Here is a 23452-nt window from a genome sequence, read left to right as displayed (position 1 = left end):
AATTTTTTTTAATTTTTGTATTTTTTCCTCAAATTATCTGTGAATATGAACTAGATATATCTTGACATAGATACTAGCTTCTGAATTATATATTTTTAGTGTTGGTTCCACCCTTGCCTTTCATCTCATAACAATTTAATTTTGGTTTTGAAAAGACCACATTGACTGAATGTGGTAAACCAATTGTTTAGAGGCAAGAGAATAAGCAAAGAGACGCACTGCCGTTATCTGGCAAGAGATGACATGGTTTGGCGAAGAGGCCACCCATCTCTTGAAAGACTTAGAAAAAATCAGTGGAAGTAATACATAGGTAATGTTTTAAATAAATACATCTTTCCTTGCTCTATTTAGATTTTTCTATGCTCATACTCTCTGTGTTTTCTTTCTTTGACCTTTAATACCCTTTTATATTATTTTTCTCCACTGATTTCCTGTCCAGAAACTATCGTTACCCTCAGATATTTGATCAGACAGATTCTTGTCCTCACCCAACTCTTCTCTGTACTCAAAGAAAACAAAAAAAGGATTTAAGGATCACAGACCAACTTCCAGCCTATGGCATGGAGGAGTCGAATAGAATCTTTTTAAAGGGGCCAGGCACAGTGGCTCACACCTGTAATCTCAGCACTTTAGCACTTTGGGAGGAAGAGGCAGATGGGTCACTTGAAGTCAAGAGTTTGAGACCTGCCTGGCCAACATAGTGAAACCCTGTCTGTACTAAAAATACAAATTTAGCTGGGCGTGGTGGCAGGTGCCTGTGATCCCAGTTACTGGAGAAGCTGAGGCAGAAGAATCACTTGAACCTGGGAGGTAGAGTTTGCAGTGAGCTAAGATCATGCCATTGCACTCCAACCTGGGTGACAGAGCAAAACACCATCTCAAAAACAAAAATTATATATATATATATATATATTCCTTTCCCTTTCCATTATTTATCAGTAGGTAGAGGAGCTGTGAAGAATAGATGAGAGCCTATCTCAATATGGTTATTGATGTCATAAGAGCTTGCTCATTATCGAGGAGTTCACAGATACGGTTATTCAGTAAACAAGATGTGGTAAACTGCTATCTCAAAGACATAAGTGTGAACAAATATATATGTATATATTTTAAGGAGCTGTAACCTCTGCTCAGAAATAGAAAAAACACTCACTATTAGGGATGAAGAGCTCGTTTAGAAGGATTCATTCTAACCACCTTCCTCTAAAATGGACAGTTAAAGAAGGAAGCCTACACTGCTAGAAATCCTGAGAGATGGAGCTAAGGGAAAGAGCCCAGGTCTCTTTAAATTCCTGTGTACTGAATATAGAAAAGAAATCAACCTTAAACTCCAATTTGATTCCCATAATTCTTTTGGTATACCTGGCATGTTTGTAGAGCAGGAAAAAAAACAAAAACAAAAAAAACCCACAATGGGCAGCTGTAATTTTCCCTGCACCCAAATCCTGGCTGACAGCATACTAGTTGACTGATGTCAATTCTTGAGATAATTTGTCTTTTGAAATTCTGACTATTAGAATGACTTTTTTTGGCATTGTATTAGTCTATTGGATTCAGTGGTAGGGGAGCTGAAAGTCACTCAATTCCTTTGTTTCCAAAGAACAAGTAGAAGACCATTCAGCATTATGAAATACACAGGTTGAAACTTTCCTTTCTCCTATTCCACCTCTACTCCCAAGGATAAAGTAGATAGTCTCACCTGAGTGATTAATGCAGGACTAACAAAATCTGGGAACATATCCCTGACTGCAACCTTTTTCTACATTTGCTTCCTTTTTCTAATTTATAATTTAACCTTCTAGTCCCTCTAATCTTTAGTTTTTTTATGTTATTATGTTAATCCTCTAAACAGGTCCATGCTAACATGACAGCCAATTATTGGATTTTATCTTCGAGATGACATGTAAGCCTTTCCTATTTAAAATTCACACATGACTTCAGCAGTAGAATGTGATATTCTGGGGTGACAAGTCAGCAGCACACATTCCAAGAATCATTAGATAACCAGATGCTTATTCTACCTCCATTGCAACAAATGATGGCAATAAGTGTGAACAAGTGTTCCGGAATTCAGTGCCTTCTGATCTCTACTCTTCATGTTAACAGTAGGGACTTTTGCACTTTTCTTTGCTCTCCGGTGAACTACATAACTGCCTCCCTTTCCCTTTCCATTCTTTATCGGTAGATAGAGGAGCTGTGAAGAATAGATGAGAGCCTATCTCAATCCGGTTATTGATGTCATAAGAGCTTGCTCATTACTGAGTTCACAGATACGGTTATTCAATAAACAAGATGTGGTAAACTGCTATCTCAAAGACTATAACTAACTTACAGACACGCTTTCCATAGAAGAGTGTTTAAAAATTGGGGGAATTTATCAAAAATTCTGCATTTCTGGCCCCTCTGAATAAAACCATCCTCTAGCAACCCTGAGTTCACATTGTCTCGTGGTAACGCTCTTCTGGGCTGAGCAGTTACTGCCCTTTTAGTTGTGGCAGGTGCTTTCTAGTTTGCCATAGTTCTACTCACTCTATTCCTTAGACCTGTCTCGTCTTACCCGTTAAAGCCAAATACCAGGAGATGTTTAAGAGGGAGTTTTGTTTCTGACAGAATGTTTAAAAGAAGAAAGTGTTGTCTAGTTTATTATCTTCTGGACTCTTTGGTGATAATCCAATATAAGCTATACTGATAAGATTATAGGAAGTTTTATGGTCTTTGTGTTATATTTCCCCCATTTCTATTCTTAGAATGTAGTCCTTTCAAAATCTATTGAAAATGAATTATAATGTAGCTTGGATGGACTTTTCCTTGACTATTCTGAAAAGAAATGTTGGATTAGATACAAAATTTAACATGACACATTTTACTATTATTAATAGGCATTTGCCACCTGTCAGCCAAATGGATTCAAAATTGCTTATTAACAAAGTTGAGGGAATACGTGGAAAATGTGTAAATAAATGAACTTCTACACTTTAGGATGTCTACATTGTGTGAAAGGATTTTCCTTGAAAACGTGCCAACTTTTTTTCAACTTTTGGATCGTATCTTATTATCCTAGCTGTAATTAGAAATCTTGTGAAATTAAGAACCATTAAATTCAATGAGTTTTCAGCATCAGAAATTTGCCCAGAGGCACCCAGCTGATGGGTCTGCCTAGGATTAGGCTTTCACAGAGTTCTCCCTCCTCTCCTCCTATTCACTCTAAAAGGGAGCGTCTTCGCCACTTAGCTAATTAATTACACCTGCCAACAAGCAGATGGTTCTGTAGGCTTTGAAGCAGGGAAATAGCTAGGTGCATATCAGCTAGCTTAAGCTTCCTTCAGTTGCAATTTAGATTATAACTCTTGAAGCTCTGGAGAACATAAAATATTAAACAATTGCAAATGAAACAACATTTTAAACATATTTTTATTTCAAAAATATATTTCAGGTATTTATTAATAAAACATCATTCTCTTTTTCTCATGTCAGCACACACACACACTTTTAGAAGGCTTAGGTTTAGCATCTGGTTTGCAACAATTCTTGCGAGATGTTGCCAGTTCATTGTTCTGAACTTCAAAGTAAAATGAGAATAGAGAACCGAATGGTTAAGTTCTCAAAATATTATAGCTTTTTAGTAAATAATGTTTTTGTGATGTCATTGTTTAGTTGTAAGGAAAGATACGTATGTGACAATGGTGAAATTAGAACTGAGAGCACTATTGGTACTCCTATTAGCATTCCCACTATCTGTATTCCAGAGTTTTATACTAATTTGATTAGTCTTCCTTTTTGTCTCCCTTGCATCTCAGCTAGGTAGCATGAACTAGAGATCATCACCAGAGCTTAATTTTCTATGCAAGATTCTTTCAAATATGATATAGCTGTATAAACACATGCCCTATAAAACTAAATTACGCAAAGAACATGAATGTATACAAGATACTCTTTGTATTATTCTCTTCTGTAAAGTCTAGTTTAAATATTTTTAAATTCACAAATAAATATTTAGTTTCATGAAACTTCTAAAAATATTTTCTCTTATTTTACTTTATATCTGAGAAAGTTTTAGTTAAGAGCTTTCTACTTTTAAAGATAATGATATCTTTAAAATTGAACATATCCTTTTGTTAGGACTAGAATAGAAACTTCTGTGTACAATATATTGTATTACCTTTTAACTCAGTGCATTTGTGAAATTAATGTACATAAAATAAAGAAAATATCCCAAATTCACAAATAAAATCAGCTTCCTTTTTTTACTATTTTAAATAAAGGTTAGCTAATAGGTATGTCTAAAGATGAATATTTTAACTATATCAAGCAAAGAAAAAAGATGATTTTAAAAATATATGTTTCAAGAAGATATTTCAGTTCTCTTATGATATTGAGAGGTATTTAATCCAGTAAGTTCACCTGACAGAAGATACTGTGATAAGACTACATTTAACCACATGTTTTAATTTTGGATTCCCTTTTTTCACCCATCATATGAATCCAATTTACCCTTACAGTGATTAGAATATTAAGCTTAATATTTAAATATATTTTCATTTATTTGAATTAATAATGTAAATATTTTGTACTTTTGCTTTCTTTATATGAATTACTCAACAAATAATAGGAAAGAAACTTTATAAGGGGAATAAAATTCAGATAGAAGAACTAAATGCCCTACACATTTAGATTCATCAATTTTAGATTTTTAGAGATACAGCTATAAAGCACATAGAGATATATTCTTTATAGGCTTGTGAGTTTGGATATGGTACTTAAAATCATTTTACCCTATTCATTAAAGCAGAGCTTTCACACACTAAGTGTAGAGTTCCCACAGTACTTGACAATAATAAAATTGACTTTCTTTTAATTCACTTTTTAATTTTTATTCTTTTACCCAACTGAAGGGCTTTGCCTTAAGTGGGCTGAAATCTTGAAGTTTTTTTATTGTGCTGCCTTTTCCTCTGAATCTACTTTTGACAGAGGCAAAAGAAATGCACCTCAAGAGATGCGGTTGGGATATGGTCCAGACATCTACCAGAGCCAAGATTTTTTTTTTTTTTTAATGCACTTTTCTTTCATAGAAAAGATCCCTTGAAAGCATAATTTTACCTTTCAACTCCATAAAATATTTTCAAAAAGGACTTCAGGGAAATTACTGTGAGTTCTTAATTATACTTAGAAGTAGATTACATAAGATAAAGTTGTGCCTCATCTCTGCTTAAACTGTTTTCTTTTTTCCCCATTTAAATTATTCACTCTTTCCTTTCTACAATGGGGAGAGCACAGACTAAAAATTAAAACGCCAACTCAGCCATCAAACTGAGTTGGAATCATGGTTCTTTCAAACTCTTACCAGTTATTTAGCTCTCAAAACCTCAGTTTTTTCATCTGTAAAATGAGATCAGTAATAATTACCTCATAGGATTTCTGTAAGGATTAAGAGAAATACTGCATTATAAGTATTCACACAATGGCAGCATTTATGAAGAGTGTACAGTGAGGTGGCTAACAATGGGCTTCGGAGCCAGGCAGACAGACTTTGGAATCCCAGCCTGATCCCCAACTATGCATGAGGCATTTGGCAACTTGCTTGGTCATTGTGTGATGCACTTGCTGTGCCTTTGGGGTAAAGAAATCCCACTCTTAAAAAAGAAAGTTCTGTATTTAGTGATTGTAATTTTATGGGTGTCCAGAAGCATAATGTGCTCCAAAAAGGGCATCTGAAACTCATAAAAGTGGGTTAAAATAATTTTTTAAAAATGAGCAAATGCACAAACCTGTGAATTTTCACCTGGCCTAATAGTCTTGCCCTGGTTTTAACTGTCTCTGAAAAGGGTATTTATGACAGGGAATGGAGAAAATCATCAAGTAGAAGAGACCTGCTTATCAGAGAACTCTTCCTATCTTTCCCTCAACACTAATAATAGTTCACCAATTGAACATGTGCTGTGTGGCAAGCACTGTGGTCAACAGATACATACGATAACTCATTTTCTCCTTCAGTTGCCTCATGAACGTGGCACTGTGAACTATCACCATTTTATAGAGAAGAGAACTGAGATATGGGGAGGATAACTGCAAAAAAAAATCTCATACTTTTTTATAATTCCCTGCCTGAAAGGCTGTTGCTGTGTGGTGGAGTCATGGTTACCCAGTAGACATCAACTTCTCAATAGTTTTCCCTTCTTGAATGTTGGCATATTGAGTTGACTAAACCATCTGGCATTGTTAGACATGTTAGAATTTTTCTTTATGTCTAGCCTCAAGAAGCAAAGATCCCCAAAGATTTTTAAATATTTATTTACCCTATGAAAGCAGAAACATTCTAAAATAAAGGGTGTTCCTTTATGTAATTTAGAAGACATGATAATACACATTACAGAGCAATAATGAAGTCTATTCTCTTATGACCTCAGATGTCACTATATGAAAATAATTTTTACAATGGAGAAAATGATTGGGTGGTAGTAGGGACCATAGAATATTGTGGTTTTTAATTAACTCATTATTCTACAGTAGAAATGCCAGACTCTTGGCCTGGAAAGAAAGAGCTCAGCTCTCTTGTACAAAGACTTTGGAATTTATGCTAATTTATTTGAAGCACAGTGGTAGTGACAGCAGAGGTAAAGGCCACCTGGAGATTGCGAGGGAGGTTTTGTGACCTATATGCACCAACCTGATCCAAACAGTGGGAAATCTGGCAGCTGTAAATGCTGTCACAGAATATAGTTAGAGAAATGACAGGAAATGACTAAAGGGTTAACTCAACCAGATATCTAAGATACCTCAGTGTGGGAGAGATAGTAAGTTACAGAATTTATGATCTTGTTCTTAGGAATAATTTAACTTATGAAATACAGATAAACCCAATTTTTTAATTAACTAACTTTAGTAAGACATTTAATAATATTTTAGCTCAATATATCTATCTCTAAAATTGTTATTCTATGCACCAAACTTAATGAGGATTTCATGTATCTTTCAAGGGTTTTCATTTGGTTATCTTTTCTCCCCTAAAACCTGTACTTTAACCAATGTACATAGGTTTTAAAATAGTTTAGATAAAGCTCCTGAACTATATTATTAACTTAGTTTGAAATAACTAGTACCTGTTGAGCATCTAGTACATAACTGGAGTTTTGTATACATTATCTCTATTTCTCATTGTAACCCAACAAAGTAAAGATTATTACTCTAATTTTTTAGATGATAGAAAAGAAACCTGAAGTAATTTGCCTGCAGTCATCTAATAAAAATACCCAATCTATGGTTAAAATATGAACTAATATATAAATAAATTGTGGTATGTTCATAGACTGAAATAATACAGAACAATAAAAATGAACCTATGAATTAAAGCAACATGCATAAATAAATCTCAAAAAAATATTTTCAGGGAAAGAAGATAAGAAAAAGGAATAGGATACATATTGTATGATTCTATTTCTATGAATTTAATAAGCAGGCAAAACTAATGTGTTGTAGCAGAAGTCAGCATAGTGGATGACTTTCTATGCTGACTTCTAAGCATTATTGACTGGAACGAAGCAGGGAAACTTTTCTGGAGTAATAGAGATAGGTTGTGTCTTTATCTGGGTGGCAGCTACTTGATACAGATGTACAAATATTGTATACATGTGTATGTAAAACATAAAATTTGTCCATTTTACTGTAGTTAATGTATACTAATTGAAAGTGTATACAAAGCAATCTAAAAAGCCATTTCCCTTTCTATTTTGCCATAGTATTTGATATTTCACATTTTGACAACCAGTGCTTTATAAAATGATGATTGCTATTATTCAGTTATTCCTTCCTGATTTTCTCCAGACTAAAACTTCATTTTAAAAGAAAATTAATTTGGACCTTCGTGTTGTGGCTTTTAAAATAATCTTCCAGTGTGGCTTGTTTGCAATCTTATTTTATGACTCCTTCTTTAATTTCTTATTTTGTAAAGTGTTGTCTTTATGTGTTATTTTTAAAATTAACATTCTAGACATTTTAGCTGAGACTTCTAGCCCCCAAGTCACATATTTATATTTTTAATATTCTCAAATATAGCCTTTAAAAATTTTGATATATTTGAAAATCATATAATCATTTTACAAGATTAAATCATTATTCTTTCTCTTGCTTTATCTTTTATATGCAAGTCTTAACATGCCAGCAACAAACATACATAGCAATATTATTTATTATTACTGTCATCAAGAAAAGTCATACTTTTTGAAGTCTTCTAAAAAAGAAATAGTGCAGAAATCACACATTGTGAGAAGAGTTATTAAAACTACACAAACTAATATAGTAGGTGAGATATTTGAAAGTGACCTTACAGTATATCCCAGGCTTATTGTATTAAAGCCTGTAAATAAAAGGGACAGATCATTTCTGAGTACTAATATGACTGTCCCCCCTATTGGTAATGAAAACATTGAACTCTACTGATTTGTTCTACTGAAGCAATTACATTTTCTTGAAACTTGGAACAGTTATTTAAGAGGATTGTTGTCTGTAATGAGGGCTTTCTGGTGGATAGAGGAATAAAAATAGGTGAGCTTTATGTAAAGGAGTGTTCTATTTTAATAACAAGAAGACATCAAATTTCTCATTCTTTTTTTTATATGCCTTTGGTTGTGTTTGTCTGTTATCAGAGAGATAATCACCTACTGTGAATTTTCCCATCCATCTTCCAGAAGTCATATTTTACTATTTATAATTCTTAATGTAGTTTTAATATTTTTCTGAGACATTTTAAAGTGTTATTTTCAAAACATTGAGCCAGATCTCTTAACAATAATAACAGAAATAAGTTATGAGGGTTACATTTGATAAATTATTTTACTCAGTTGTTTGCCAATAACTTAAAGATCAGATTTTTAACAGTGTTTTGTAAATGTTTTACATATAGTAAGACCTTTCTTGAAGTATACAGAAATAAATCTGCCTTTAAAAATTACTCTTCAAAGATAGTATTTAAGAGGGTCAACTTCAGTAGTCACTAGGGAAGTGTAAATTAAAATGATACCACTATAAACCAATAAGAATGACTACAATGAGATACAATAAAACAAACAAATAATGAAGGCTTGACAAGGTCAAGAAGCAACTAGATTTCTCATATACTGCTAATGGGCATATAAATGAGTTAAATTGGTTAAATAAAAAGTGATTATCACTATGGCCCAGCAATGCTACTTCTAGGTATACACGCAACATAAATGTGTACATATAATCACCAAAAGGCATTTTCTAGGAAGTACATAGCAGCAGTTATTTATAATAGCCCAAATGTGGAAAGTATCCAAATGCTCATCAACGTAGAATTGACAAGCCATGGAATACCACACAACAATGAAAATAAACAATATAGATGAATTTCACAAACGTAATGTTGAGCCAAAAGGAGCCAGATGCAAAAGAATACATATGGTATGATTCTATGTATGTAAAAGACAAAAATAAGCACGCGTTATCTTGTTCAAAGTCAGGATAAGGGTTCTGATAGAGTGATATAAGGTGGAAAGTATGAGGAAGGCTGCTGTGGTGTTTGTATGCTCAAGCTCTTGGTTTGAGTGCTGGTTACATAAGTGTGTTCAGTCTGTAAAAGTTAATTGACTATGATATATGCACATCTATGTGTGTATATTATAATTCAATTAAAAAGTTTCTTAAAAAGCTTTACATTTGTTCTAGTCACAAGGTGTATGTTTTATACATATCCAGAAGATACAAAGTTTCTTTTGAGTCACTATAACAGACACTGCTAGTTGTCACCAATATCTATTACCACTTTCTAAATTTTAAATAGTATATAAAGTTTAGCAACTCATATGATCACCCAGAACCAATACTTTGATTCCCTACCTTCCATGCACATAGCTGTGTTTCGTTGACTTTATTCTGACCGATGAGATATAAGTATAATTGTGCTGTGGCAATTTGCAGGAATTTTTATCAAAATACAACATGTACTCTTGCTCTGTTCTTTTGTCCTTCATTATTTTCTCCATCTTTTGCACGGTTCTTGCCAGTTGGAAACTCCCCTTGTATTGAAGATGGTAGAGAAACAAGAAAAAAATAGAATCAGGCTCCTTGATGATTGTGGATTTTTATATAATAGCCTTGAATAACCTAGCCAGATTTTTATATAAAAGAAAAATAAAGTCTATACTCTTTAAGCAACAACCTAATCTAATACTGATTAATGCATTGTCAGTATGAATACCCAAAATAAGCGTATTCCTTGCTCGCACCAATAAGTAACCACTATTTAAATAATTAGGAATTTAAAATTACAATAGAAACAACTATGTGACAGATACTCGGAGTACAATACCCCCATTACAGAATTGAGCAAACTGAGCGTCATAAAGGTTGACAAGGCCCACCTTTGCTTTATTGAAACAAAACTGTATTATGAGCTTTATTTTATCCAGTTAACTAGATTCAGTATTATTGCCTTTACACTTCAAAGCCATAATAGAGCAGGATTTCTTTCCCCTACCACCTCTCTCCACCTACCTAGAGTATATTATCTATCTATTTATAATACAACATATATTATGACTTTAATATGCAAGATGGATTTGTGGGGAGAATAGATTACAGGCAAGAAGTTAAATCTGGTATGAGATGATAGAACCTTAATTAAGTAGTAGTTGTGGATATAAAAAGAGACACTATGAGAAATTTTCTGTAGAGCTCCATGGATGATTAAATATAGAAATAAAGGAAATAGTAATAAATTTCAAATTTTGAGTCTAGGTGACTTTTACAGCATTTATGTTGATTTTAACAGAAATAAGAAAACACAGGGAGAATACAAATCTGGGAAAAATTGTTAGAAAAAAGTTAGACATGTTGACACACATATGGGATTATATAAAAAGACAATTTCAGAAGGAAATCCTATATTCATAATTTGAGTACTGTTACAAGATAACGTATATTTTTATTTTTTTCCAGGGAATATCAATGAGTTTAAGTGATGACTACTTTCTTAATATTAGGACAGAAAGAATATATTAAGATCAATGTAAACATATTTAATATTTTATGGGATTTATAATGTAAACATCTAGTGCATGTCACTAACATTATGCTATCACTAAGCAAGTAATAATTTTTTACAAAAATTGGTCACATTCTATGGATGTTATTATCATGATCATCAAAAACATTTGAATTTCTACTATGTGCTTGATACTTTCTTTGGCACTAGGGACACAGAGAGATGTACATCATAGTTCTAATCCTTTAGGGACCTCCAATAAGACAGTAGAGACAAGGCGAGTACACAAAAGAATAAATAAGAAGGTAAGGTAGCATTTGCTCTATGTCAGACAAGTGGCTCGAGTAATCAGTGTTACAGGAGTTAGAGGAAGGGGGAACTCTAAGAACTAGGTGGTCATAGCAGAGCTCTCAGAGGAGCTAGAACTCAAAACTGAAACATAATGAAAGCTAAGAACTGTAGTGGACCCTAAAGTATGTATTAATAAGTTAGAACATTGCAACAAGCATTACTGAGCTTCATTTGTTTGAAATCAAGATATTATTTCCTATCTCAAGCTGATTTTCAGCCAGTGGATCTAATAATTTCTTCCTGAAATTGCTATACTCTGATGGAAAAACATTTAGTATCTGCATCCATGAGCTTTTGACTCTGATCATTGAGCTGAAATATAGAAGGTTACATCACTCATTTACATTATCACCCTCTACCCCCTCCCAATACAAATGTGACATTTCAATTTTGTACACTTCAACTCTCCTTAAATCATCTGTATAAAAACTTCAAAGCTTGATTGATGATGAATGAGCCATTGTCTCCTCAAGCACCCGGTTCTCATTAGCCTTTAGAGTCTCAGCTTATTAATAATGAACCTTGAGGGCTGACCCAGTGGGGTAGCAGCAATTCATTGTGCTCGCAGCTGAAAGGTCTGGGTTTGGGAAAGATACAGGAATCTCTGGACCAAGTCCATTCCAGAGGTGATGTATTAAGTATCACAGGTGGATGATGTGAGCTATATTACTTTTGTATCATTATCTGCCAACAGACTTGTGTGGCTTAAGGTGATGACAGTGAGAAAGATACATTGCTTTATGTCTGAGAAAGTCCTGTAACAGCTTTCTGTAGCTTCATCTTGAAAATGTGCTTTGCTGCCTTGGATTTTGATTCTTGATTCTGCCCTTTGACTTAGATAGACAGTATAAGTCTGATATATGCATCATTTAAATGCCCCTATTGTGATTAGACAAGTGAAATATTTCCAATCTTTATTATTTTAATTATCATTTTAATTCTAAGGTTGACCTGTAGATGCACCCCTGCAAAACAAGATACTTAGATATACAATCAGGGATAGAGGTTAAATGTTTCATTCCTGTTTATTAGATCTTTCTTATATCATACAGTTGGTAGGTTTTCAGTAGAACTAAAATGTTCACTGATAATATCGATCATATAGACTAAAGTGAAATACAGTGTAACTGCATTTAAAATTATAATATTTATTTTGGAAAAAGAGAATGATATTAAATCTTATTTACAAAATGGTTACAAATTGTGCATGGGGTCGATGCAATTTTGTAAATTTCTTAAACCTAGTATAGAGGTCATATTAATCTGTATTTTCAGCAGGGATGTTACACCACAATTAGGCCATTTCATCCAGGGCACAGAAAAAATGCTATTATTCAGTATTTTACCATAGTTTTGGAGAGAACATATTTGCAAAATGTCAGTGATTCTGTTAATGGGCACTCATCCCCAAATTCACTGCAGTGACTAGCATTTGACAAGAAATGAAGAATACAAAGAAGTAATTTAAAGAACGCAAACATCTCCTTCTTTATTAGACTCATGAAAATGGAAATCAAGGAAAGACATGGTCCAATGGCTAACTTTTGTGGAGTGAATGACTAAGACACAAATGCTTTCTGTCCTCTTTCAAATGTTATATTGGCACTTTATACCTTTCTGAAAAATGTAAGGACAATGTGAGGTAGACTTACAGTTCAATACAAGGAAATTTAGGCTTCTCTGTAGCATATGCAAGGTGATTTGCATAGGCTTAGAGAAATTTGGTCTGTATAGGATAGCTGAACATCATCATTATTCACCTGGTAACTAATAATTGAGTTTGGTGTACAAAATAGGTTTGGGAATAAAAATGCCTTATAAATATCAAATGTATTGTCTATAGTAATAATGTATATTATCAGTTATATGCCTTTTATATAATAAATGCTATTTTTCTTTCAGTTTATAAAATCTCTAACCACAGAATTACACATATATATTTTTTCTTAAATTCAAGATATTTTGTATAGATATTTCAATTAATCAAATATTTATTGTGTATCTCCTTGAGCTTTACATAATACTAGAAACGAGATATGGTTTTGAACAAAACAGAAACAGCTTCATACTTTCTGAAACACAGGACCAGTCAAGATAACCTATAAAGTGTTTATGGGAAAAGATAACTTTCATTCTTACTTTGATTTGGTCAGAATATAATTTAAAATTAGGAACTACAATAGAAGTTACCTGATAAATGTTGGTTGCAAATTCCATGGTACCTTTTTTCCCAATTAAATCTAAGAATTATTCATTGAGTAACTATTGCTCTAGGTTTGATGCTATAGATACAGCACTGAAAAATATGTCTTACCTTCATGGGGCTTAGTCTAATTATATTTTAGTTACAAATAACTATGCTATATATAAGTTAAATTCAAGATATTGGAAAATAGTGTAGATTACAATTTACTCTGTATACAAAAAGATTCATGACATCTTTTGCTTGACTTGCATGCATTAATCTAGTCGGAAACGTTTGAGACACAAACATATTTAAGTGTTTACTGGAAATTTTCAGCAATGAAATGATACTTTTTTCATCGATGTCATGTCTAATATATCTTACTATATTTAACCATGACTTTTATTAAAAAGAAACAGTTCTGTTTTGTGAACTTGCCAGAAATGTTTGTATATAATATGATAAGAAAACTCATAGTAGCTTTTTTCTATCAATTGATTAAATGACCAAGAATCTATCTGTGTCTCTCTCAATTTACTCTGACACATTTTCTGCAGTGGAAGTAAAATACAATGAAATGAGATACTTTGAGCTCATTCACGCATTCAACATTTTTCTTTCTTAGTTTCTCCACTCATCCAGACATTTTGCATCTTTGTTTGGGTATCAATTAAATGTATTCCTCCTTTGCCTATCTTTCTTAATGTTTGTTACTTTATTTCTTGTTAGTGAGAGGGAAACTGTTGGTTGGTGCAACACAGGTGATTCCTTGGTAAAGTCTTTGATAAAACTTGTGGAAAACTTTGTTATTCTTGTGTGTTACCACACGATCTAAATATAGCCAGACATTTTTGTACTCTTACTAGATAAACATCTAAACAAGCTTTTCTCTTTTCCTAGTCCTTGTCCCTCTTTCTTATCTAGAAAATGCAGTCAAGCCTCCGTAGTCAACCAAGACAGAAACATTAGGTATTCCTTCTAACAAGTAAATAATTTGTATTTCTAAGAACTTTCTTACAGGTTAGTATCTATTCTCTAGAATTTTTTTTAATCCAGAAATAAACCTACCTGAATATATTTTCTCACAAAAATATGTCAAATTCATATTTTAAAATTGTAAAGTTAAAAATCAATGAAAACCTTAAGAAGATATATATAAATGCTATTATAACATTACTTTCTGACACATATTTACGTAATCAAATTAATCAAAAGAAAAGTGTAAGATTGTACCTTAAAACTGTCCTATAAGTGTCAGTAAAATTCTACATTCCCTGATTGTGAGGTTTTGATATTCAACAGCAGAATAGGGTTTATACCAAGCATAAAGGAAAAAAGAATATTTTCAAGGAAAACAAACAATACACAAATAAACTACCCATCATTAATTGCTAAACGTTTATAAATCCTCCTGACCAGAATTGCTAGCAGATGCTGAGTTTTGAATTAGGGATGATAAAAGCATCATCTGGATTGATCATGTGTATTAATTTGAAATTTTAACGTGTAAGATTATGCTGGATTTTTTATTGTCTCCTTTCTAAATCCCTTTTCCAAGTATAAGCCAAGCTCTTGAACACACTATTTCTAAGAAACAAATGTCAACATTCATAGCAGATTAATATTGTTGAAGAAAGGGATTTGATAAGACTATTATTCAGTATAATATAATCTGATTCTATTTGAAAAATTTTAGATAGGAAGTTGGAGATGGATACTGTGTTCCTTTGCACGAACTATTTGAAATACAGTGTGACTCCTAAAAAATACACACTCTTTCAGCAATGTTTGAGCTATTACCTTTCCACCTTTTTTTTTTTTTTTTTTTTTTTTTTTTTGAAGTAGGACTTTTCTAAATGTAGACTGAAAAATAACCTTTATTTCCTGGATAGCAGTCAAAATCTCCTTTCTTTGTCATCTAATGGAAAATTATTCCTAGAGCAGAAGAGCATCACCTAATGTCTCATGAGAAAGCTATTAGCATGAGATCGTCACAGTTTCTTAGATAAAAACTTAATGCCAAACATTAATGTAGAAATTCATTTCACAATCTTTCTTACGTCTTACATCTCCCTTCTGCTTTGATGAAGGTTGTATGGTTAGGTCATAAAAAATAATGAACTGGGTTTTAGAAGTAGAAAGATGGTCTAATTTCTTTTCTTTTCTTTTTTTTTTTCCTCACTGAGAAAATGGAACCAATAGTCAGGGAAATGACTGATGATGAAAATGGGAGTGATTTTAAATGTAGAAAGAACTGCAATATCAAAATTAATCTGGAGGGTTTCGTACATGCAATGCAGTAAGGCACTTGGGATGTGACCACCAATCCACAAATAACCCTCTTGTGCTGCCACGCATTCCTTTCATTTATCTCTTTTCAGTTTAAGATGACTCCTACAAATTTAGCTTGGGGTTCTACACAAGAGAGATGAGTTTGTCAAGGCTACCGTGGGAGATGGTGTCGGTTGCCTTCCCAATATCCATGTCCCTCTTCTTCCTCACTAACACTCCTACTGGTTTGGGTTTTATCCCAGTAGCAATATTTCCACCTCAATAGTTACTTATTTAATCTCCCTTGCGGTAGGGATAGCCGTGGGATATTGTTCTGGCCGAGGAAATGCAGACGTGATCCTAGAGGAGCGCATTTCTTCCCAAATAAAAAGTCACAGCTTCACTACCAGGAAGTCTCTTGCTTGCTGGTCTGACTTCATCCTGCCTGCAATTCAGAAAGACTGCAGTTCAATCTTTAGAAGTAGCAGCCATCTTGTGCCTGAAATGAATAAAACTGACACACTGAGGATGGCAGAACAGATAGTGGGCACTGTGGAACAGCTGAACTAATATCTGCAACTGCCTCCTACAGGCTTCTTATGTGAAAAAAAAAAAAAAAAAAAAATCCCTGTTTCTATAAACTGTTAATTGGGTTTTGATTACTTCTAGTTGAACACTTTATGGACTGATGCATGATTTCTCTTAAATTGCTTTTGTATTGAACAATAGGGGAAAATGTAGTACATATTGGGCAGGAAGGTGATATGTGTATTTCTAGCTAATTTCTTCAAATAATAAGAATAATATTTTCAGAGGATAGATCTCAGTTTTTATTTTCCTGGATGACTTAAAGCTATCCAAAAGAGAATTCATTTCTGTGGTCAGTCATTGTTTGTGGAGGACAAATCAGCTAATCAAGGCCAGTGTTGTGAAATAAAGAATCAAGTACAAATTGGCTTTAGTGCTTGTTATCCCACAGCCATATCCTTATTTCAATGAACCACAGGATTTGTTATTCATTGCTTTGTGTTGCTAAGAATAATTGGCAATCCTATCGATTTCATTTGAGATGACAACATTTTTGTGATTGAGGCATTAATTTTAGCTTCCACTTTGTGCTAATTACTTACCTACTGACTGCAGTCAGTGTCACCTTGGCTGAAACAATCTCTCTAAGGATAATTTGACAATTGATACCAAAAGTCTTAAAAATATCCACACTCTATGACCTTGGAATGTCATGTGTGGAAATTTGTTTTAAAGACCAATCAGAAATAAATAAGTTAAATTACCAACAAGAGGGGATTGGTTAAATAATTACTATTTAATGTATACTATGACATATCCTATTCTCATTAAAATACAGAGTAGTAATTACTATTAAATACTCATTATATAATATTAAACAAAACAAGCAGATTATAAAATATTATATAAAATATTATTTTAATTCTAGGGAAGAAAACAAATAAAAGACTGTAACATTTATATCAAAATTTTAGGAGCGTTACTCTCAGAGTGTACAAATATGAGTGGTTGTTTTTCACTTTTGTAATTTTCAATCTTTTCAAATTCCTGCAATCAATGTATATGATTCAGTGGAAGATATTTTAAAAGGTTTCTTGGCTATTAGCAGCATGACTCTAATTTAACATTGAAAATAGTTAAGAGCAAATCGTTTTTGTTGATTATCTTTTCATCAACAAGCAGTTTGACAAAAGATTTGTTTCTTTGTTTTTTAATACAGAAATCCTAAATGGTGGAGTCTATGTAGACCAGAACAAATTCCTTTGTTATGCGGACACTATTCATTGGCAAGATATTGTTCGGAACCCATGGCCTTCCAACTTGACTCTTGTGTCAACAAATGGTAGTTCAGGATGTAAGTAGAATTATTATTTTTAATGTCTCAAAATGTTCTACCCTATTTGGAGATGAATGAGTTATGCTTATCATGTCATTACTAATATTTTGAACTTTGACTGCACTCATTGAAATGTTCAGTTACATATGACAGAACAAATGGCTGACCAACCTTTTACTTCTAGTTAATTCTCTTTTGGAGATCATGTTTGCTCTTCACAAATTCTCATTGTGTTAACGTGTTCCTCTTTGCTTAAATTACTTAATCATACTTCCAATGTACAAACCTGTGTCCCACTATCCACGAACTTAAGGCTGGTACCCAATCATTGCTTCAAGTCTCTGTGACCCGTATACCATTGAGACAAAGGTAGTAGAACAAAAATGTACCTTTCTATTCACTGCAATTTTTTAAATAAAAAAGTAAAAACTAGTGAATGTTGCAGAATTCTTAAGCCTTCATTTGCCCCTGAAGCCTTCATGGTCATACTTAATGATTTCAAACACTTACGGAATGGAGAAATATAGATTTCATATAGAAGAAACATGTTACAGTCTGATTTTAGTCATTAGTCTAATAAACTACTGAATTTCTCATTCTTAAATTGTGTATTCTTTTTATCACAAAGAATTTATCAGATTTAAAGTGTTTAATATGATTAAATAATAAGCAAATAATGTTTGAACCATGATTTAAACCTTTGAAAATTATTCTGTCTGGTATCACTTTCATTTTCATAAAGCAGGCTATGTTGTCCCCACATTTATTACTACTGACATTTGTATGAGAACAGAATCTTTATCAAGTGTTAACCTGGGTTTTATATTTCTCATCTATTATATATTTCCCAGCTGAAATCATAACTGTCTCAACGTAGTTCAATAATTATTTGCTATTACTGATTGTGTTATGACATTTTTGTGAAAAATCAAACTCCAAGGGACAATTATTAAATTTCATCATGGCCCTAATAATATAATGGGGAAATATGAATGTATTTGATCAAAACTGACAGCTGTGTTTTTAATAAATGGCTAAAACTTTATGTAAAAAGTGGAGTAACATAATTTTCTTGTCACCTTTGAGCAGAAATTTGTATGGGATTTTGTCTTTATGATATTCACGTTGCCTACTTTGTAAAATTACCTGTGAAAAAAATGGAATCTTTTCACATTAACGAGACAAATGATGTGTTTCAGAAATGGCTTCTGTTTTCAGTCTGCCCATACTATTGCACATATTATATTGGCAGGGTAGTGGTGGTGGGGTGTGGATATTGGTTGGGTAAAAGGAAAGGCCTGCTAACTATCAGCTTATCAGACTGACTAGTCTGTAATGCATGAATAAGATCAGGCAAGAATAAAGCCTGAGACAGAAGCCAAAAGGGAAGTGTGCCCACCAGCCTTACATAATTTGGAGCAGGAAAGGTCTGAGGGGTTTGCTGCACTTTCACAGATGGTGTCTCTTTGTGCTATTCTTTTTGAAGACAAATTTGGATGGTTGTGCCTATAATTAGGCAACTGTGGCTGTATTGTTTTTTGCATGTAAATAATTGCAGGTGCAAAAATTATAAATGCAGAGTAGAGTCATAACCAATGGTCTTTTACAAATTACGAATTGATTGCCAAAGTTTTATTATTTACATAGTAGTTTTATTTGCTGACACATTATATATACCACATGACACCATAGCTGTTAATAATGAATTGACTATTCTTTGACTATTAGTTTCCTATGGTTTTATCTTTAGTCAATTTATTTCTCTGTCCTCTCCCCAGGGGTGATCTCAGACACTCTCAAGGCTTTAAATGCAACCTCTAGGTTGATGACTCCCTAGAACTACATACCACCAACCAATCACTCAACCAGGTTAAAAATTTGGTGGGTCATTATTGTCTTTACTTTCACTTGGCTCTTGGCAGTTAATCGCTGAGTCATCCTGATTTTTGCCCATTTCTTGATTTTACATATTTATTATTATGGTTGCCCTAGTTCAAGACTTCATTTGTGTGTAAATTACAAAAACAAACTCTGAATTTTTAATATTTTTTGAGGCAATGGACACTGCAGCAGCTTGGTGAAGCCCATTGACCTCTTCTCATAATATTTTTAGAAGAATAAATGAGCACAAAACAAATACTTTAATTCATGAATGCATAGCAATCAATAAATACATAAAATAAATTACAATGGATTATAAGGAAAACAAGTTAGGTTGAGATACAGTTATCAAAATGCTTAAGAAACAGATACCTAATATGGTAATATGCTTATTAGTACATCAAATTATAAATATTAGCAGTAGGATTAATATCTAATATAATTTTCAATCAGTGATAGGCATAAATACTGTATTTTAAAGGGAAGTCTCTTCAACAAATGATGCTGGGAAAGCTAGATATTCATGTGCAAAAGATTGATCTTGGGCCTGTATCATATGCCATGTTTAAAAATTAACTCAAAAGCAAATTACAGACCTATGCATAAGACTTAAAACTATAAAAGTCTTGGCAGAAAATATAGGGAGAAAGCCTTATGACTCTAGGTTTAGCAATACATCCATGGATATAATGCCAAAAATACTAAGAGCAAAAGCTAAATAGACCAATGGGATGATATTAAGGAGATCTAGTCACATGCTACAACAATAAATCTTGAGGACACTATGCTAAAGGAAATAAGCCAGTCACAAAAACATAAATACTGTATGATTTCACTTACATGAAGTAACTAAACTGTCAAACTCATAGAAAACAGAATGTAGAATGGTGGTAGCCTGGGGTTGGAAGGAAGGCTAAATGTTCAATTGCTCTTTAACGAGTCAAGTTGTAATTGTGCAAGGTTGAAAAAGTTCTAAGATCTGTTGGAAAACAATGTGATATACTTAACATTACAAAACATACACTTAAAAGTGGTTAAGACTGTGAAGAAAAGGTCTGAAGTATCTATAAAAGCAATTAAAAATGATACTCCTTAAAAATATATTATTTAGGAATAATTATAACCAAGTTATATTTTCTAAAATTTACTTGAAGTATTTAAATTCAAACTTCAGGAGGGTTATGGAGAAGTTCTCAGCCTTTTGAAGAAATCCTTTTTTTCTCATACATCCCTAGTAGAAATTATTACCTATCAACTGGGCTTATTCAATAAACTAATCCTTCGAAGTGAAAAAATCCTATAGTGAATGATGTTTCATTTACTTGGAGCACTATAGTAATGACCCCTCAGCACCACAAGAATATCAAAATGATGTAAATAAGTTGCCCTCTAAAACTTAAGCAAATAGGAATATACAAGAATATTAATATGGAAAAATAGAGAAACAATGATTTTTCATCAGAGAAGATGATATAGTTCAGAGAATGAATTTGGGAGCCAAATTGGCTTTTTTGAAACCTGGCACTGCTGCTTACCAGCAATTTGACCTTAAAAAAGTCATTTATGCCCTCAGCCCCTCCATTTCCTCACCTATAAAAGACAGAGTGTCAAGAGCTGAGCTGAGTGGAGAGGTAAGCTACTAGGTGACAGTGGCCTATTCAGACAAGCAAAAATGGGGTAACAGCCAAGCTTTTAATCACTTACTGCAATGGTTTATTCAAGAGACTAAACCAGAAAAAGCACCAACTTCACTGTCTCATGTTTCCCCCATAAAACAGTGCCAGGTGAGGGTCAGATGGATCAGTGCAGACATGGGGAATTGTTGCACTGAGGAGGGAGTGGGAAAAAATTGTTCTGAAAGTTTTATGAACCTGGAAGCTTGAAGGAGAAAGGGGTGGGAAGCCCTGAGTGAAAAGTACTGAGTATGGAGTCAGAGTGGAGAAAAGGTGTCTTCCAGATCCCCTTAGTTCCTCCCTATAAGGAGATCTTAGTGAAAGCATCTAAGAAAAGCTGCTATCAAAGGACCTTAATAAAGAGGTCTCTGAATAGCGTGCCTGGGCCAGGATGAGAGACATACATGAGACATGACTGGTCAGCAAACCCTCAGTCTCTTACTGCATCTCCCTGAGAGACTGCATTGCATTGACTGGGCACCAAATCTGGTGTGGGAGGACAACTTTCCCCCAGGAACCTTGCCAGGTAAAGTAATTGCCTGTGCTCCTGCATGAAAGATCACACATAGGTTTTCTTTTTTTGCCCAGGAGCTGTTATTATCATCAACTTCATAGGCCTATTATGAGCAATAAATGAGTTACTGTGTCAATCCAAGGGTGATTTCTTACGACAAAAGAATAAAGGACTTTCCAATTATAATTTTTCTATGAATTGACCATATGAGGACAGAAGTATTTTTAAAATATGTGACAGTTATATTTTCATTATATATTCATTGACATTTAACTATGTTTATACATTTTTTTTTTTTTTTTTTTTTCAACTATTGCCAGTCTGCCAGTCTGTGGCTTATCTTTTCTTTTTTTCTTTTTTTTTTTTTTTATTATACTTTAAGTTCTAGGGTACATGTGCATAACGTGCAGGTTTGTTACATATGTATACTTATGCCATGTTGGTGTGCTGCACCCATCAACTCGTCAGCACCCATCAATTCATCATTTATATCTTGTATAACTCCCCAATGCAAGCCCTCCCTCCTCCCCCCTCCCCCCTCCCCATGATAGGCCCCAGTGCGTGATGTTCCCCTTCCCGAGTCCAAGTGATCTCATTGTTCAGTTCCCACCTATGAGTGAGAACATGCGGTGTTTGGTTTTCTGTTCTTGTGATAGTTTGCTAAGAATGATGGTTTCCAGCTGCATCCATGTCCCTACAAAGGACGCAAACTCATCCTTTTTTATGGCTGCATAGTATTCCATGGTGTATATGTGCCACATTTTCTTAATCCAGTCTGTCACAGATGGACATTTGGGTTGATTCCAAGTCTTTGCTATTGTGAATAGTGCCGCAATAAACATACGTGTACATGTGTCTTTGTAGTAGAATAATTTATAATCCTTTGGGTATATACCCAGTAGTGGGATGGCTGGGTCATAAGGTACATCTAGTTCTAGATCCTTGAGGAATTGCCATACTGTTTTCCATAATGGTTGAACTAGTTTACAATCCCACCAACAGTGTAAAAGTGTTCCTATTTCTCCACATCCTCTCCAACACCTGTTGTTTCCTGACTTCTTAATGATTGCCATTCTAACTGGTGTGAGATGGTATCTCATTGTGGTTTTGATTTGCATTTCTCTGATGGCGAGTGATGATGAGCATTTTTTCATGTGTCTGTTGGCTGTATGAATATCTTCTTTTGAGAAATGTCTGTTCATATCCTTTCCCCACTTTTTGATGGGGTTGTTTGTTTTTTTCTCGTATATTTGTTTGAGTTCTTTGTAGATTCTGGATATTAGCCCTTTGTCAGATGAGTAGGTTGCAAAAATTTTCTCCCATTCTGTAGGTTGCCTGTTCACTCTGATGGTAGTTTCTTTTGCTGTGCAAAAGCTCTTTAGTTTAATGAGATCCCATTTGTCAATGTTTGCTTTTGCTGCCGTTGCTTTTGGTGTTTTAGACATGAAGTCCTTGCCCATGCCTATGTCCTGAATGGTACTACCTAGATTTTCTTCTAGGGTTTTTATGGTATTAGGTCTAACATTTAAGTCTCTAATCCATCTTGAATTAATCTTCGTATAAGGGGTAAGGAAAGGATCCAGTTTCAGCTTTCTACTTATGGCTAGCCAATTTTCCCAGCACCATTTATTAAATAGGGAATCCTTTCCCCATTTCTTGTTTCTCTCAGGTTTGTCAAAGATCAGATGGCTGTAGATGTGTGGTATTATTTCTG

General features: G+C 33.6%; 1 protein-coding gene across 4 annotated transcripts in view; it reads left to right on the top strand.

Moving 5' to 3' along the window:
- ERBB4 (erb-b2 receptor tyrosine kinase 4) overlaps positions 1-23452 on the top strand; it is a 1183012-nt gene that overhangs the window by 741376 nt on the left and 418184 nt on the right. For all 4 annotated transcript variants that reach the window (XM_030916910.1, XM_030916912.1, XM_030916913.1 and 1 more), the window contains exon 4: positions 17554-17688. In XM_030916910.1, coding sequence (XP_030772770.1) covers positions 17554-17688 — 135 coding nt within the window. The remainder of the gene's footprint in view (positions 1-17553; positions 17689-23452) is intronic.

Source organism: Rhinopithecus roxellana, chromosome 14 (assembly GCF_007565055.1).
Source record: "Rhinopithecus roxellana isolate Shanxi Qingling chromosome 14, ASM756505v1, whole genome shotgun sequence".
NCBI lineage: Eukaryota > Metazoa > Chordata > Mammalia > Primates > Cercopithecidae > Rhinopithecus > Rhinopithecus roxellana.
This window is presented reverse-complemented; position numbering and strand designations above follow the sequence as displayed.